Source organism: Xenopus laevis, chromosome 6L, assembly GCF_017654675.1.
Source record: "Xenopus laevis strain J_2021 chromosome 6L, Xenopus_laevis_v10.1, whole genome shotgun sequence".
In the NCBI taxonomy this organism is placed as follows: Eukaryota; Metazoa; Chordata; class Amphibia; order Anura; family Pipidae; genus Xenopus; species Xenopus laevis.
This window is the reverse complement of record NC_054381.1, coordinates 47,630,634-47,646,403: the sequence shown is the minus strand read 5'-3', so window position 1 is coordinate 47,646,403 and position 15,770 is coordinate 47,630,634. Positions and strand designations below refer to the sequence as shown.

The window sequence follows — 15,770 nt, the reverse complement described above, 5'->3', positions numbered from 1 at the left end:
TATTACTTTTATTTTTTGACTTTACTGTTCCTTTAAAGCTCCCAAAACAGCAGTCTGTGAAATTGCCCAAGTAAATTGTACTAAATACGTGTTGCCATGTTGAAGGCCAGTAGTTTATATAAATATAAAGGTGGGGTTTTCTCCTATTAATTCAGATGATCTAAGTGTAATATACAAATCTTCCACAACAGATACTGTAGAATTTTTGCAGTGTTAGTATTTTCCCTGTTTTACTGTAATGTTTCACAGATTTGTTATTGAATGTGTACATTTTGGTGTATATGTATTCTAAATGGACTGCTGCATTTCTGATAAAGAGGCTGTTAATTTTTTTATAAAAATTGCTGTGCATTAGCGCAATGGATTTATCAGCCACGTATGGTACAGATTTAGCTGAGACCCCTCGTTTCTCTGTACATATGCACATAAATCCCTTAATGTCTCTTACATATGCAGTAAAGTATTTAAGCACACATTTTATCCGGAGGGTATCGGAAGGCGGAAAGTAAACTAAAAGTGCAGAATTTTTTATTATTATTAATACTTAGTTCCTATGTGATTCCTATACCAAAAAACCCAACCCATTACAATCTAGTCTACTTAATGTACTGGAAAAAGATAAAGTCTTTCAGAAACTAAAGCGGGTAGGTCTATGTTCTCCATATTCCATTAGTAATCTACATACAGTAGAACCCCCATTTTATCTTTTACAGGGGGCCAGTAAATCAGGGAATACTGTAAAATCAAGGAAATACATTATGCATTGTATCTTGGAGGGACCACATAAAAAACTGTGTGAAATAAGGGAAAACTTGAAAAATCAAGGTATGTAAAATAGAGGTTTTACTGTATTAGCAAAATGGTAAAATGCATACATTATATTTGTGTTAAATTGAAATGGATCTTTTAAAATATAGTGATTTCTTATTTTATCCTGGTGATACAGATAAGAATCATCTGCAGCAAATGACTAAAATGTACTTTATCCACACACATCTTTTATGAGCAGTAATTATAGCTTCCATTCACTTCCCAGCTACAAAAGGCATATAAGACAAGCCATAAAGCTAAAAATGCTTTAAGATAGTTGTAATAGATTATAAGAAAGTTTAAACAACATTAGTCAACCTCATTTATCATTTTTTATCATTGTCTCAATTGCCATTAAAGACCCAACGTTTAAACAATTCTGGGTAATACAGCCAAGAGGTATCTTTCTGCTAAAAAAGGTTGCCAGCTGACAATTTTCCACTAAATAAAAGATCTGTCAATTAACATTGTAATTCATTTATTTTCTGAAATGCTTTTGATATATCAGACTTCAGAGGTTTTTAGAGGCTTGTATAACAAGGAACAAATATCACACCTAATCCTTCTTAAATGTGTATGATATATGATTTAACAACACCCTGTTTATCCTTGGATGTAAAAAATATGACAGTTTGCTTTGAGGATCTGTATATAATACAGTGAATATTGAAATTAAGGGACAGTTTTCTTCAATTTTCAACATGAATGCAATGAATAGGGCATGTACTGATGCTTTTTGCCTATTGGTTAAATCAGGAAAAATCTGTGGTTTTTGGTATTTGTTTGGCTAACATGGAAATTAAACTGATTGGCCAGATTATTTATGCTACTTAAGTTAACTATGCATTTGTACATATTTATATTTTAGAAAGCCCAATCAGGATTAGATAAATCTTGCAAAGATGTAGTCTTAGAAATGGCAATATTAAAATGGCCATGCAATAAAATCCATATCTCCCAACATTTTGAAAATAAAAAGAGAGAGGAAAAGATTTGCTGCGTGGAACGTGGCCAAATTTGTGGCCAAGCCCCCTAGATACCGTGTTTATTTTACAAAATTTGGCAGGCTATGAAAGTTTGAACACGTTTCTGTGGTTTTGATGTGTTTTTGCAGTTTTGCTAATGAAAGTGTATTGCCCTTTAAGCTGAAAGTTACCGTTTTCCCAAGAGACCTGCTTATCTTAAATTGTTACACTAGTTGCTTTGCTTATCTCAAATTGTTGCCAAAGTATCCAAGTGCAGCTGCCACATATTCTGGGCTCTCTGCCAAAAGCCAATTAAGTTTTAGAAACGTTGTATCTTTTTCTGGCTGTTCAGCGCAGGAGATCAAAGAGAAAGTCTGGACATTTCAGTAACAATCGGGGTCTCTGGGTTGGGCTGTCAAAATTGGACTGGCCTGCGAAATATGGGACAGTTGGGAGGTATGATTCCAACATTGACTATTATTTTCTGGCATTTTGCATTTAATTTGTGCATTCAATACTTGCTTGGTTTGTTTCAGTGCTAAATCCAGTAATCTGCAATGCTAAAGACTTCAGAAAGCGTCTAGTGACTGCTTTCAAACACTGGTGCTTCTTATAGAATGTAGAGCGTATTTGTTTTTTGGAGCATTAAAAATATAAAATTGCAGAGGAAACCTCATATTTAATCCATAGTATGTATCCTATTAATATGTAACATGAATAACGAATATTAATTAGCTGTTCTCTTTGTTTTACCCTCAGTTGGCAGCTTCCCATGAGTCTTATTCTAATGAAGCAATTAACCTCAATCTCAAAATAGGATGTTTTATTCATTAAACGTACATTGCGGTTACCCTGTGTTCTTCTGTCCCCATTAGAAATGGAATTCATTCCATTACTGCAGGAAGCAACTGGACTTATGACTTATGGTTATTATGTAGTTTGAGCATATTTATATTTTTCTATAGCTAAAGGGACATTTTAGAAACTCCCGTGGCATAGATATGCTGTTTATTTTTTTTGACCTCACGATAACTTTGCTTGTCATTGCGTGCATGCAGTCAGCTTTTATCTGCATTATTGTTTTTACAGGCTGTTTTCCTGTTAGAAAGAGACTAACACTACTTGACACTTTGATGTCAGTTGGAAGCTTTTGGAAACAAATTTTAAAGCAAAATATGCTTTATTGTACCTACAAAAAGGCTCTATAAGCAATTTAGAAAGGATTCCAGCATGGACAAGAAGATGTTAGTCTTCATTGGGAAGATGGAGAATTTTCAAGAGAGGTTTCTTTGACTAATCTAAATACATCATAGGTTACATGATAATTTAAAGAGCAGTGTAAAGCATTTTCATGAAAAATGCTTTAACGCTTTATTTTAATTTTTTGAGTTTGACAGTGTTTCAGTTGCGGTATTTGGAATTTAGAGTTGTTCATGCCCTTAAAATGCCAAATGTTGTTTGTGGATTATTTTACTGTCAACCCATTGCTTTAAAGGGGTTGTTCACCTTCCAAACACTTTTTTCAATTCAGTTGTTTTTAGATTGTTCCCCAGAAATAAAGATTTTTTTCAATTACTTTCCATTATTTATTTTTTACTGTTTTTCCAAAATCTAAGTTTAAAGTTGAATGTTTGTGTCTCTGGTGATTGAGTCTGACAGCTCAGTAATTCAGGTGCAGACTCTGAACTGTTACAATTTTGCAACATTTAGTTGATACATTGCTCAGCAGCATCTCTGGAGTATTAGCAACTATTGTATCAATTCTAACAGCTGCCTGAAATTAAACCCAGAGATTCTGCTCAGCAGGGACAAAGATAAGAAATGTATCAACTAAATGTATCCATTTAGAACAGTTTACAGGATCGGCGACCCCCCTCCCAGAGCTGCTTCAGAAGGAGAGAAATTACACTTTACACTTCAATATTAGAAAAACCGTCACACACAGAAAATAGAAAGTCATTGGAAAATGTCGGTATTTCTTGTGATCTATCTTAAACCAGCTAGTTGTTTGAAGGTGAACAACCCCTTTAATGAGAGAATTTTTAAACCTGCCTCTGTCGGGCCCCAAACCTTTCTGGGCAGCACAGATAATAAAAAAGTATTTCTTTTTTCTTTGTAATAATACAACAGTACCTAATCCTAACTAAGGTATAATTAATAATTATTGAATCCTATTTGGTTTATTTAGGGGCCTATTTACTTAGCTCGAGTGAAGAAGAAAAAATACTTCGAATTTCGAATGGTCGAATATAGCTACTTCGACCATCGAATAGGCTACTTCGACCTTCGACTACGACTTCGACTTCGAATCGAACGATTCGAAGTAAAAATCGTTTGACTATTCGACCATTCGATAGTCGAAGTACTGTCTCTTCAAAAAATACTTCGACCCCCTAGTTCGCCACCTAAAACCTACCGAGGCCAATGTTAGCCTATGGGGAAGGTCCCCATAGGCTTCCTAACAATTTTCTGATCGAAGGAATATCCTTCGATCGATGGATTAAAATCCTTAGAATCGTTTGATTCTAAGGATTTAATCGTTCAATCGAACGATTATTCCTTCGATCGTTCGATCGTGGGAATAGCGCTAAATCCTTTGACTTCGAAATTCGAAGGATTTACATTCGGCAGTCGAATATCGAGGGTTAATTAACCCTCAATATTCGACCCTATGTAAATCTGCCCCTTAATGTCTAAAAGAATTTTCAGTAGACAATGATCCAAATTATACAACAATTACTGGAAAACTCCAGTTCCAAAGCATTTTGAATAATAGGTCCCATAGCTGTACCTATACCTGTACTACATTAAAAATAAAAAAGGGATTAAGTTAAAGGTACTGTTTTATTGCAACTGAGAAAATACAAATACAAAATAATTAAGACAGGATACTAAAGGAAATGACCTTCCAGTATTTTAAAGCTTTTTTTAAAATGATTTTCAGCAGTCTTAAAGTATGGAGATCCAAATTACAGATAGATCCCTTATACGGAAAACAAAGGGCCCAAGCATTCTGAAGAACAGGTCCCATACCTGTACATAGCTTCCCTTATCCCTTTTTCCCCTCTTTCCTAGTAATTTAGTTATTGTGTAAAGTGACTTTTGTATACTACACAATACAGTATAAAACTACTAAAACAGACAGATGTTATAATGAATATGAGACAACTGTTGAATATGTTTTGCATAAGGGTATTAATGTAATAACTTATATGCAAAAGTAAATCATCTGTCTTTTGATAAAAATACAGTTAATAGAAATGTTGTTTAGGGTTCACTGTAAGACTTAATCATTGCCATACCCCCAATAAAGGCTGCAAGAGATTTTTACTGGCCAGCTATGCAGTACTCCGTCACATGCCATCAATATATATATATTCATACATACAGTGGAACTTGTCAAAATTTAACATCTAGGCCAAACTAAAATGCCAAGTGAAACTAACAAATGTATCCAAAGTACTTACACTGCTTTGTAAACAAACAAAAGCCAAAGGCTTGTCATCCCCATCTTCATTACAGTCTTCATTACATGAAGATTATTTCAGATGAAACAAGACTTATTTCTGTCTTTTTATTACAGATGGACCCAATTCAAAAAGCAGTGTTAAATCACACATTTGGGGTTCCTTTGCTACAACGAAGAAAGCAAATCGCACCATGCAATATTTGCCAGCTGAAATTTAATTCGGAAGTAAGTTTTTCCTTTTTTTGGTCATTGTATAATAGCAGCAGTTGGGTCACCACATATAAAGCCATTAAATTGATCATAATCTAATTTCTTAAAAAAAACATTCTGTGGCCAACTCCATTGTCCAAAACGTCAGGTGTTTCAAAAAAGTGAAAACAGATTTAAATGATATTTACAATAATCTTTGTCTTTATTATGAAAATGATACATTTAATACAGATGATTACATCAGACCATACAGTATATCTAAATAAATTCATTTTTATCAAAAAGAAAACCTTGGAAAGTAACCGTCACTGACTTTAACTTACATTATTATACGAAGAAAAATCATCTCAAATTATTTCTTCTAAAAAAATAAAAAAGTGTAACTAGAGGGGTACAGGGAATTCAAGTGCATATGGACCTAGGGTAGATCATGAGCATGGAGGGTTATTCTGTGCTAAAAGAATTTTGAATAGACCAAACTCCAAGGGTTAGATTAATCAAGGGTCGAATAGTAAATTCAAATTCGAATTTCACACATTCAAAATTCACACATTCAAATTGTAATCCCCCTATTCCAGTGCAATCAGAATATGATATTTATCACACCTCGACCATGGAAACCGTCCTAATTTTAATATTCACCACCTAAAACCTGCTGAGTTCATGTACAAGTCAAGTGTATGAAGTCCGTTTTTTTCATGATTTTATTTGATTTAGTTTTTGGGATTCAAGTTGGGGTTGGGGAATTTTCAATTTTTTTCAAGTTAAAAGACCTCACAAATTCAAATTTTGATAAATGTAGCTAATGTTCTAGTGCTCCAACAGGTAGACAGTTTTTTCTTGAAGAGATTGAGAGAGTACTCCTTACGGAGGAGTTTAGGGATGCAATTCCAGAGGTAAGGAGCAGCAAGATAGAAAGGTTTGATATGAAAGGTGGCAGTGGATGTGGATGGTCTGAAGGAATAGGTGACTCAGACAAGAGAAGAATGTTGTTAGGAGCAGCGGAGTGAAGGACTTTGAATGTTAGTTGGGGTTGAATGGAAGATGAAAGGGGCTTTATAGAACCAGTACTGACTGAATAGGTGATTTTAAAGGGGACATGTAGCATAAATTTTCACAATGCATCAAACCATGCAAAATAATGTAAAATAGAAGAATTTTTTTTATTTAAATACCTTTTGGATCAAAAACATCTGTATTAGCTTGAAAACTGCTTAGCCCTCCCCCTCTGCAACTTCCTGTTGAGGACTCAGTATCAGACTCTGCAGCTTGCACTATTTGTTTCTCTTCCTCTCTGCCCTGTTCATTTAACCCCTTCCTGTAGTGTTTGTTTCTCCCACTTTGCCCTGTTCATGTAACCCATCTATGCCCTGTTCATTTAACCTCCTCCCTGCCCTGTTCATTTTCCTCCCCCCTCCCTTCACTGCTTGTTCCTTGCTCTGCAATAATGGGGGGGGAGTGTGTATCAGCAGTTAGTGTAAACACCATAGTAATTTTTTACACAGTATTATGCTGAATACAAACAATCAACATACATTCGGTTTTCTTTTATAACCCCCTGCATCTGTTATTATATGTTATACAATTCCAGAACATCAGCTGCATTTATTACCTTGCAACTCCCTGCACCTAAACAAAAATTGTTCCATAACAGCTGCATTTTTACATTGTAACTCTGTGCACCTGATCATAAATTGTTCCAGAACAGCTACATTTAATCCCTTGCAACTCCCTGCACCTGACCATAAACTGTTCCAAAACAGCTACATATCCCCTTGCAACCCCCTGCACCTGATCATAAATTGTTTCAGAACAGCTGCATTTTATCTTGTAGCTCCCTACACCTGACCATAAACTTTCTTACTACAGCTGCATTTCACCTTGCAACTCCCTGCAACTGGTCATAAATTGTTCCAGAACAGCTGCATTTTACCTTGCAATTCCCTGCACCTGATCATAAATTGTTCCAGAACAACTGCATGTATTCCCTTGCAACTCCATGTGCCTGACCATAAACTGTTCCACAACAGCTGCATTTTACCGTGCAGCTCCCTTGCAACTCCCTGCACCTGATCATATATCAATATGAAGGAAAACAAACCTACAGCTGCTGTTATGGAATATCATAACAGTAAATACTAATGTACACTGTTTGTATACGTTTTATAATGTAAAGAGGCAGGGAGTTGCATAGTGTATAAAAATGTATTATGGGTTTTAGATTATGTCCAGTTGGGCAGGTACATTTGTGACTGATGCCTATTTACTGTGGAACACAGGGGCATACTGTTTAAATATAAGAACATATTATCATTACATTACTTTTACAGTTTGTATTAACCTTCACATATATTGCTATATGTAGAACATTTAAGATATATTGTTACAAGTGAATATATATATAGTGTGTCCAAAAATGCTCAGCACTCACAACAAAGAAAACCATTAAGTGCCCGGGTGCAAGTAACCAAACATAGCAACACAAACTGAACTTCAGCCTTTTGAGAAACATCAGTGTGTGTCTGTATATATATATATATATATATATATATATATATATATATATATATATATATATATATATATATATGTATATATATATGTTATAATTGTGCTTATTATAAAATGTTAAATATATTCAAGTGAATCCAGTGTATACCTTTTGTTTTTAAACAGAATATTACTAGATTACTGTTTTTTAAATTAAGATTTTTATTATATTTTGAAGGGCTTTATCATAGATGTTTTTTTTACAGGGGTTATGCAGAGTTTGTGATGTGGCTTCCTTTTTGCAGGAGACCATAATTAGACCAGTAACATGTAGCATATATGTACTGTATACATGTGTGTTTTAATTTAGAAAACTGGGCCTGATTTACAATATCCAGTATCAACTATAATTCAGTAGTGCAATTGGTACAGTTATTTGATCTTCGTTTGGTTGCTTTTATCATTTCATTTAAGGAGAAATGAGACAACTCCTAGGTTCTTGGTATGACTGGTAAACTTATTTTCATAGTCATTGTTTCTCTTTTAGCTTTGGACCACAAAAGGAAACTGTTTTCTTTATTTTAACCAGGGCATTACAATTTCAAATTCATTCCTGGAACATGAGCTTTTTTCTGTAATACATCAGGTTTTATTATTTTGTGTACTTTTCTGTAATTGTGATGCCTAGGTTCTTTTGTCTGTTCATAATAGTTACATGAGTTGTTCACTATTTCTCCTATGTGAAAATTAAACACAGATGAGTGTTTTATCTATATGTCTCCAAGAAATGCATTCCTTCTTTAAACTAATTTATTTGAAGAAGACACATTTTAGAAAACGGAAACAAAATCATGACCTTCTAGGTTTCGTCACCTTGTCCATAGCTCATTGATCAACTAGGAAGACTGATTATGTGTATCTGATTTAACAAGATATAAAGAAAGAGTTTTTGTGTATTTACAGGGAGCTGTTCGATTGCCAAACAGCTTCTAATTTAGCTCATTTAAGAACTGGAATTTCAATAGGTCATATGGATTATCAAGCTTTTGCAGAAAATGATCTGCTTACATCCAAGATGAGGACATTGTTTGTAAATGACAGGAATTTAATGATGAAAGATATAGGAGATAAATGGCACATTCCATGGTAATTATACAGGAAGCTTTCCTGCTTCAATCCATATTACAAATGTCTACTGGCAGCTCATTTATTTGTGCTGTAGAATAGGTATGGTAAGTGAATACATGTGTTCACATTGCTTTGTTTCTATAATGTGCCAAAACGAGGAGGGAATTTGTGACCTGGGGCAGATTTACGAAGGAACGTCAATATGTTTTTAGCAGTACAATGAGCAGTACCACTGAAAAACAAATTGCTGATCCTTTCTGGTTTACTACTAATTTGTGTGTTACTTATTCATAAAAAGGATAATATCATGAGGACATATAGGGGCCGATTCACTAACTTCGAGTGAAGGATTCGAAGTAAAAAAACTTCGAATTTCGAAGTGTTTTTTGGGCTACTTCGACCATCGAATGGGCTACTTCGACCTTCGACTACGACTTCGAAGAGAGTTTGATAAATCTTGAAATTAAAATTCGAATTGAGATTGGATAATTCTCAATTCGAATTTGAGAGTTTTTGATTTTCAAATTTTCAACTCGACCCTTTATAAATCTGCTCCATAGTGTCCCAAATTCATAATTCTGTACTGCAAAATGTTTTCTAAAAGAGCAAATCTATATTTCTATATTATCAAGTTATTTACTAAAACTTGATTATTTCTGGTCAAGTTTTTTTGAGGGAAAACCTATTTTAGAGGGAAAAAAAGCAAATTCGAGATTATAACCAGAAGCTTGCTAAAATCAAAACCATTTCAAACCTACCAAGGTCATGAAGGAGTCATTGGCAGATGTTCCTTTTACAATTTGATAATATCGGGATCTGCGCTGGGTTTCATCCGATAATCCGAAAAATTCTGGGTTTTGGAGGTGATAACCGAAAAAATGTTGAAAAATTTGTGCGATTCCAGTTTAAACTTGATTGTATTGAGGCTTTTCCCACACCTAATTTTTCGAGTTATTTTATTAATAAATAAGTTAAATCATGGGTGGGAGTTTGGTCGAGCTTGATTTAATAAAAGGATGAGATAAATTTGAGTTCTAGTATAATAACCCCCTTAATGTTAAAAAGACTTTTGTTTTCACAGAATTCCTTGAGACTCCTGAATTGTGCTTTGCTAATATGTGTTTTTTTTTTACTGTGGGAGATATGTTAAATGATTGACAAGGGGATTAGTTCTGCAAGTAGGTGGGGCCAACAGACTCTAAATTACCAGGAATTTTAGACCCATGTGTTTGAGCTAAAGAAAAACTCAACAGGCAAAATGCTCAAAATCTCTTTGTATGCAAATTTCCGAAGAAATTATATGCAAATTGATCACAGCTTTTTGGCGTGAAGAATAGGAATAGAATAGTAGGAATTTTTCCTACCTCATGCTATATATCATGCCATTATATTAATATGGATCGCCTTTGTGACTTCTAATATCTTTATAAATTACAATAGTACTTTATCCACTATACATTGTATATTTGTACATATTATGTAATTATCTATGCATTTACATGACACTGTTGTCTTTTGCTTTATAGTTACATAGTTAAATTGGGTTGAAAACAGACATAGTCCATCAAGTTAACCCCTCCAAATGAAAACCCAGCATCCATACACACACCTTACTTTCACACATATTCTATTTACCTATACTAACTATAGAGTTTAGTATCACAATAGCCTTTGATATTATGTCTGTCCAAAAAATCATCCAAGCCATTCTTAAAGGACATGTAAAGGCAAAAAAAATAAAATCCCATTTTTACTTTCTTTAATGAAATTACTTTCTTTTTACTGCTGTGGATAGGAATTGTCAGATGGTCCCTAACTGCTGAGCAGGGAAACAATCATACTTATGAACAGCAGGGGGAGCCCCCACCTTACTTCCCAGCCATGCAGAACTCAAGCAGCTTTAATTATATCGATCCCTAAGCAGCCCAGACCACACTGAGCTTGTGCACAGTCTTAGTCTTAAAAAGATGTTTAACAAAGTTACAAGATGGTAACCTCCCTGTAGCCAACGTTGAAAGCATAAATTATTTGTTTGATTAGGCTTGTGGTGCAGTAAATTCATGTTTATATTTAGTATACAAAATACAGCATTTCTAGCCTTATTCTATTTTAGACTTGACATGCCCTTTAAAGCCTTTAACTGAATCAGCCATCACAACATCACCCGGCAGTGCATTCCACAACCTCACTGTCCTCACTGTGAAGAACCCCCTACGTTGCTTCAAATGAAATGTATTTTCTTTTAGTCTAAAGGGGTGGCCTCTGGTACGGTGATCCACTTTATGGATAAAAAGGTCCCCTACTATTTGTCTATAATGTCCTCTAATGTACTTGTAAAGTCTTATCATGTCCCCTCGCAAGCTTTTTTCTAGAGAAAATAACCCCAACCTGACTAGGAGAATAGAGGTTGAATGAGGTGAGGAAGAAAATAGTACTGAGAGTGGGCCCCTGATCTAAATTTTTTTGGTGGGCCCATGGTCTAAGGTTTTTTGGTGGGCCCCTGGTGTTCCAGTCCGACACTGGGGCCACATCATCAGTCCAGCCTCCTACTGCACCTACCCCGTCCCAACATCAATGCTCCGTCCCTAACATCACCGCCCACCCTGACGTCAACCGTCCCACCCCCTGATATCACCCGGCCGGCCCCTGCCCGTTTCCCAACACAATAAAGGTGGCAACTCTAAGTACGGGGTGAATGCTGCTTGGGAGCAAGGTCAAAGTAAAAGTATCCTATGCAAGCAAAGCTAAAAGGAGCAACACTTAGCACCAAATAGGAGGTCGCTTTCCCAGGTGATACTTTGCCTGAAAGTATGGGGACCACAGTTTGGAACTCAGGCTAGAAGCTTCTTTCTGAGGTTTTGGCTGGAGGAGATCTACAAGGTGAATATTATTGCAATAAATCTAACTCTGTTACAACAGACTACTATGTGAGTATCATATCACTATTGTCAAATAAACCTGCTAGTGGTTAAGAGTCACTGGTATTGTAATATTCTGATTTTGCAGCATGAGCATCTTCCACACACTGTCGCAAGCTGAGCTGAGTGAGCAGGTCATAGTGCAACCACTCTCCACTTCAGAATAGTCAGGAAACTTGGTTTTGAAGAAGAGATTTGAATTCATTTATTTTTAGATAAATAAAGACTTTTTTCAATTACTTTCCATTATTTATTTTTTACTGTTTTTCCAAAATCTAAGTGTAAATTTGAATGTTCGTGTCTCTGGTGTTTGAGTCTGTCAGCTCAGTAATTCAGGTGCAGATTCTGAACTGTTACAATTTTGCAACATTTAGTTGATATATTTCTCAGCAGCATCTCTGGAGTATTAGCAACTATTGTATCAATTCTAACAGCTGCCTGTAATGAAACCCAGAGATTCTGCTCAGCAGGGACACAGATAAGAAATGTATTAACTAAATGTATTAATTTGGAACAGTTTACAGGGTCGGCGACCCCCTCCCAGAGCTGCTTCAGAAGGTGTATAATGATACTTTACACTTCAATATTAGAAAAACGGTCACACATAGAAAATGGAACGTCATTGGAAATAGTCATTATTTATGGTGATCTATCTGAACACATCTAGTTGTTTTAAGGTGAACCACCCCTTTAAGTGCTAACGTAGATCATGTCCAATAAAAGCACTTGCCATGATTAATCCAGACATTTCTTTTGCGCTTAGGTTTATTTATATTTGATAGTTTATCAATTGTCTTCTCACTGGAACATTCTTCACATTCTTGTTTGTACGTAATTACATCTCATCGCTTTCTACTTAATGCGTTTCTTATGTCCAAATAATTGCTGTCCCTACATAGTAATTAGACACGGGTGAATGTAAATAGAGTTATAGGTTTAGTGATTTTCCTGTTTCCCCGTTTAACCTCAAGTGTCCAATGCCCTTTCATATAATCAAGTTGTCAGTGATACTTCAGAGGCAAAAATAATCTTCTCCTGCTGCCTCCATTTATATTATAGCTTTTACTTTTTAATAGTATACACTTACATTGACAGTGTTTACCTCATATGCCACTTCTATGAATTATGGTACTAAAAATGTCATTTCACGGTATGCATTTATTTCATTTATGTTTAGAGGGATTTTTATAAAGTAAATGTTTTGTATATATAGGACATACATATAATACCATGGCACATGCTCTTGAAGCAAATGATATCTTTCATAGTTCATTTTCCTAAAGCCTCAAAACATGTTTCCTCTTCGGAATTTAGGTAGTTGTAATAAAAAAAAAAAAAATCTCTGAAATCATGAATGATTATTCAGGAGTATCTGATATAAACAACTAAAATCAATACATTGTCACGCCAGCTGAATTTCATACGTTATTTTCAGGCAAGGAGCATAATCTGTCTTTTGGGTTCCATTATTTTGAAAGAATTCTTTAAATGTACGTTGGACCCTTCAAGAGTGAGTTATTGTCTGCACTCCATCACAATAGATAATAAAATGTTTCATCATGGTCATAAATCACTCAGTTCCTAAGCAAAGGAATGTATTACCTGGACACCAGTGAAATTGGCACCTTGTGAAGAGATCTCAACAGATATGTTTTATTGCCACTTTTATCACAGGTATAAAGGATATATATTCCCTAAATCTGTCATAACTTTAAAGCTGTTGTTTGCATCTTTTTATTGATATTTGTATTTGTTCTAGCAAATTAAAAGTTTTCTTTTATTCATATCCGACAGATGGATTCCTATGATGTGTCTGCAAATGCAACCAAATAACAGGAGAGATTCCATTGTCATCAATGAAATAGATATAAGGCTATTGATATACACATAACAGTAACAAAAAAAATCCTTGGAATTCCCTTGAAACTATTTAAAGAATTATGCAAGCAACAAAAAATGTAAAGGAATACAATTTGGACTAATGGATCTGATTTGCTGAATATTGTTAACCTTTAAAGGGGTGGTTCACTGTTATATAATGACCAGTTCTAAACAACTTTTCATTTGGTCCTTATTATTTATTTTATAGAGTATATGATTTGCCTTTTCTTCTGACTCTCTCCAGTTTCCAAATAGGGGTCACTGACCCCATCTGGAAATTGTAATTCATCATCTTTCTATTCAAGCCTCTCCTCTTCATATTCCAATCTTTTATTCAAATCAATGCATGGTTGCTAGGGTAATTTGGACCCTAGACCAGATTGCTAAAAAGCTAAATAACTCAAAAACCACATATAATAAAATCCACTCCATGAGCACAGTAATATGATAATTGTTTAGCTGCCAGTGCACACATAATCAGGAAATATTTAGTAGAATTAGTGGTGTCTCCACTGCGTGTGCCAGTGTTAGTAAGCAGGTGCAGCTGCTGAGCAGCGCTGGGTACGTACGCATATAGTAAATGAAGGTGTTTGACTGCAGAAAGCAATAGAATACATTAAGACAAACTGACACATTTATCAGATTTAATACTGTCTGTGTATTGACACTTTCCTTACGGTCAGGATCATATTGAACTGCTGGGTATCTATTTGGATTCATCAGTTTGATCTATAATAAATCAACCACTTTATTTTCAGACCATCAATATTAAAATATATTTATTTTTGCCTACCAACTATTTTATTCACGCACCCCAACTATTCTTTATACAAAATATACTGGATCAATCAGAAGAGGCATGTACCTAGGGCACAACAGGGGAGTGGGGGTAGAATGCTAGGCATGTGCCCCATCTACCTGCCCATAGTTCCATCTTTTATTATTGCAAATACCAGCCTTTTGGCTAAATGGCTCTCTCTGAAAGCCAGGGTATCATCTACCCTGTGGTTAATTAAACAGTCACACCAAAATCAGTTAAGTTGCTGACACCCTCCCCCATATTTAATAAAAGGTACCAAGTTTGCCCGTGTTCAGTAACTTATAGCAACCAATACAATGCTTGCTTTCAAGCAGGTGACACCTGCTAATTGGTTGCTATAGATGAACTGTAAAAAACTTTGCGCTTTGTATTACATAATCCCTTCTCACTTTGAAAGAAAGCCATTGAGGCAAAAGCCTAGTATTAGTTGTCTAAAATTGCAAAAACCTCAGTATTTAAAGCAGAAATTTAAATTACTCCGGGGAGCACTCTGTGTAAGTTTATATCAGTTCATCAGGTTTAGATCTCTTTTTGAAGTTAAGACAAAATCAATTCTTTTTTGGGGTTTAGATCCTTCTTTTATAGCCAAAAAGAATTGAATTTGACTGCTCAAAGCATCAACTCTAATGAATGAGCACATTTAAAAAAAAAAAATGGCAAAAGGCTTTGATAAATGTTCTGGTTAAAATCCCTCAGGAGTGCCTAGTTATAATTTTCAATTAGTGAACTTAAATGCTTGGTTCTATTCCAGTAGGGCTGTGGAAGTTAATATCCAAAATTCTTGGGATAAGGGTTTCTTTTGTAATTTGGGTCACCACACCTGAAAGCTTCTAAAATCATTGAAACATTAAAGAAACCCAATATGATTGTTTTGCCTCCAATAAGAATTAATTATATCAAGTACAAGATACTGTTTTATTATTAAAAATACATAATTTGCAACCATTTGATTTAAACAGATGCTATGTTTATTTGGAGCTTCTAAAAATAGGTTTCCAGATGAGGGAGGGAGGTAACATTTTGATGAGCATTGCATTAAATGTTATATTTGAACTGCTCAGAATGTATTGGTGCAAATT

General features: G+C 35.0%; 1 protein-coding gene across 2 annotated transcripts in view; it reads left to right on the top strand.

The window, feature by feature from the left end:
- The window catches only part of znf385d.L (zinc finger protein 385D L homeolog), a 191,649-nt gene that overhangs the window by 96,919 nt on the left and 78,960 nt on the right, over positions 1-15,770 (top strand). The window contains exon 3 of one of the 2 annotated variants that reach the window (XM_018267446.2): positions 5,359-5,469. The exons of the other annotated variant lie outside the window; for it this stretch is intronic. Within the exon in view, the coding sequence (XP_018122935.1) occupies positions 5,359-5,469 (111 nt within the window). The remainder of the gene's footprint in view (positions 1-5,358; positions 5,470-15,770) is intronic. 2 annotated transcript variants of the gene reach the window in all.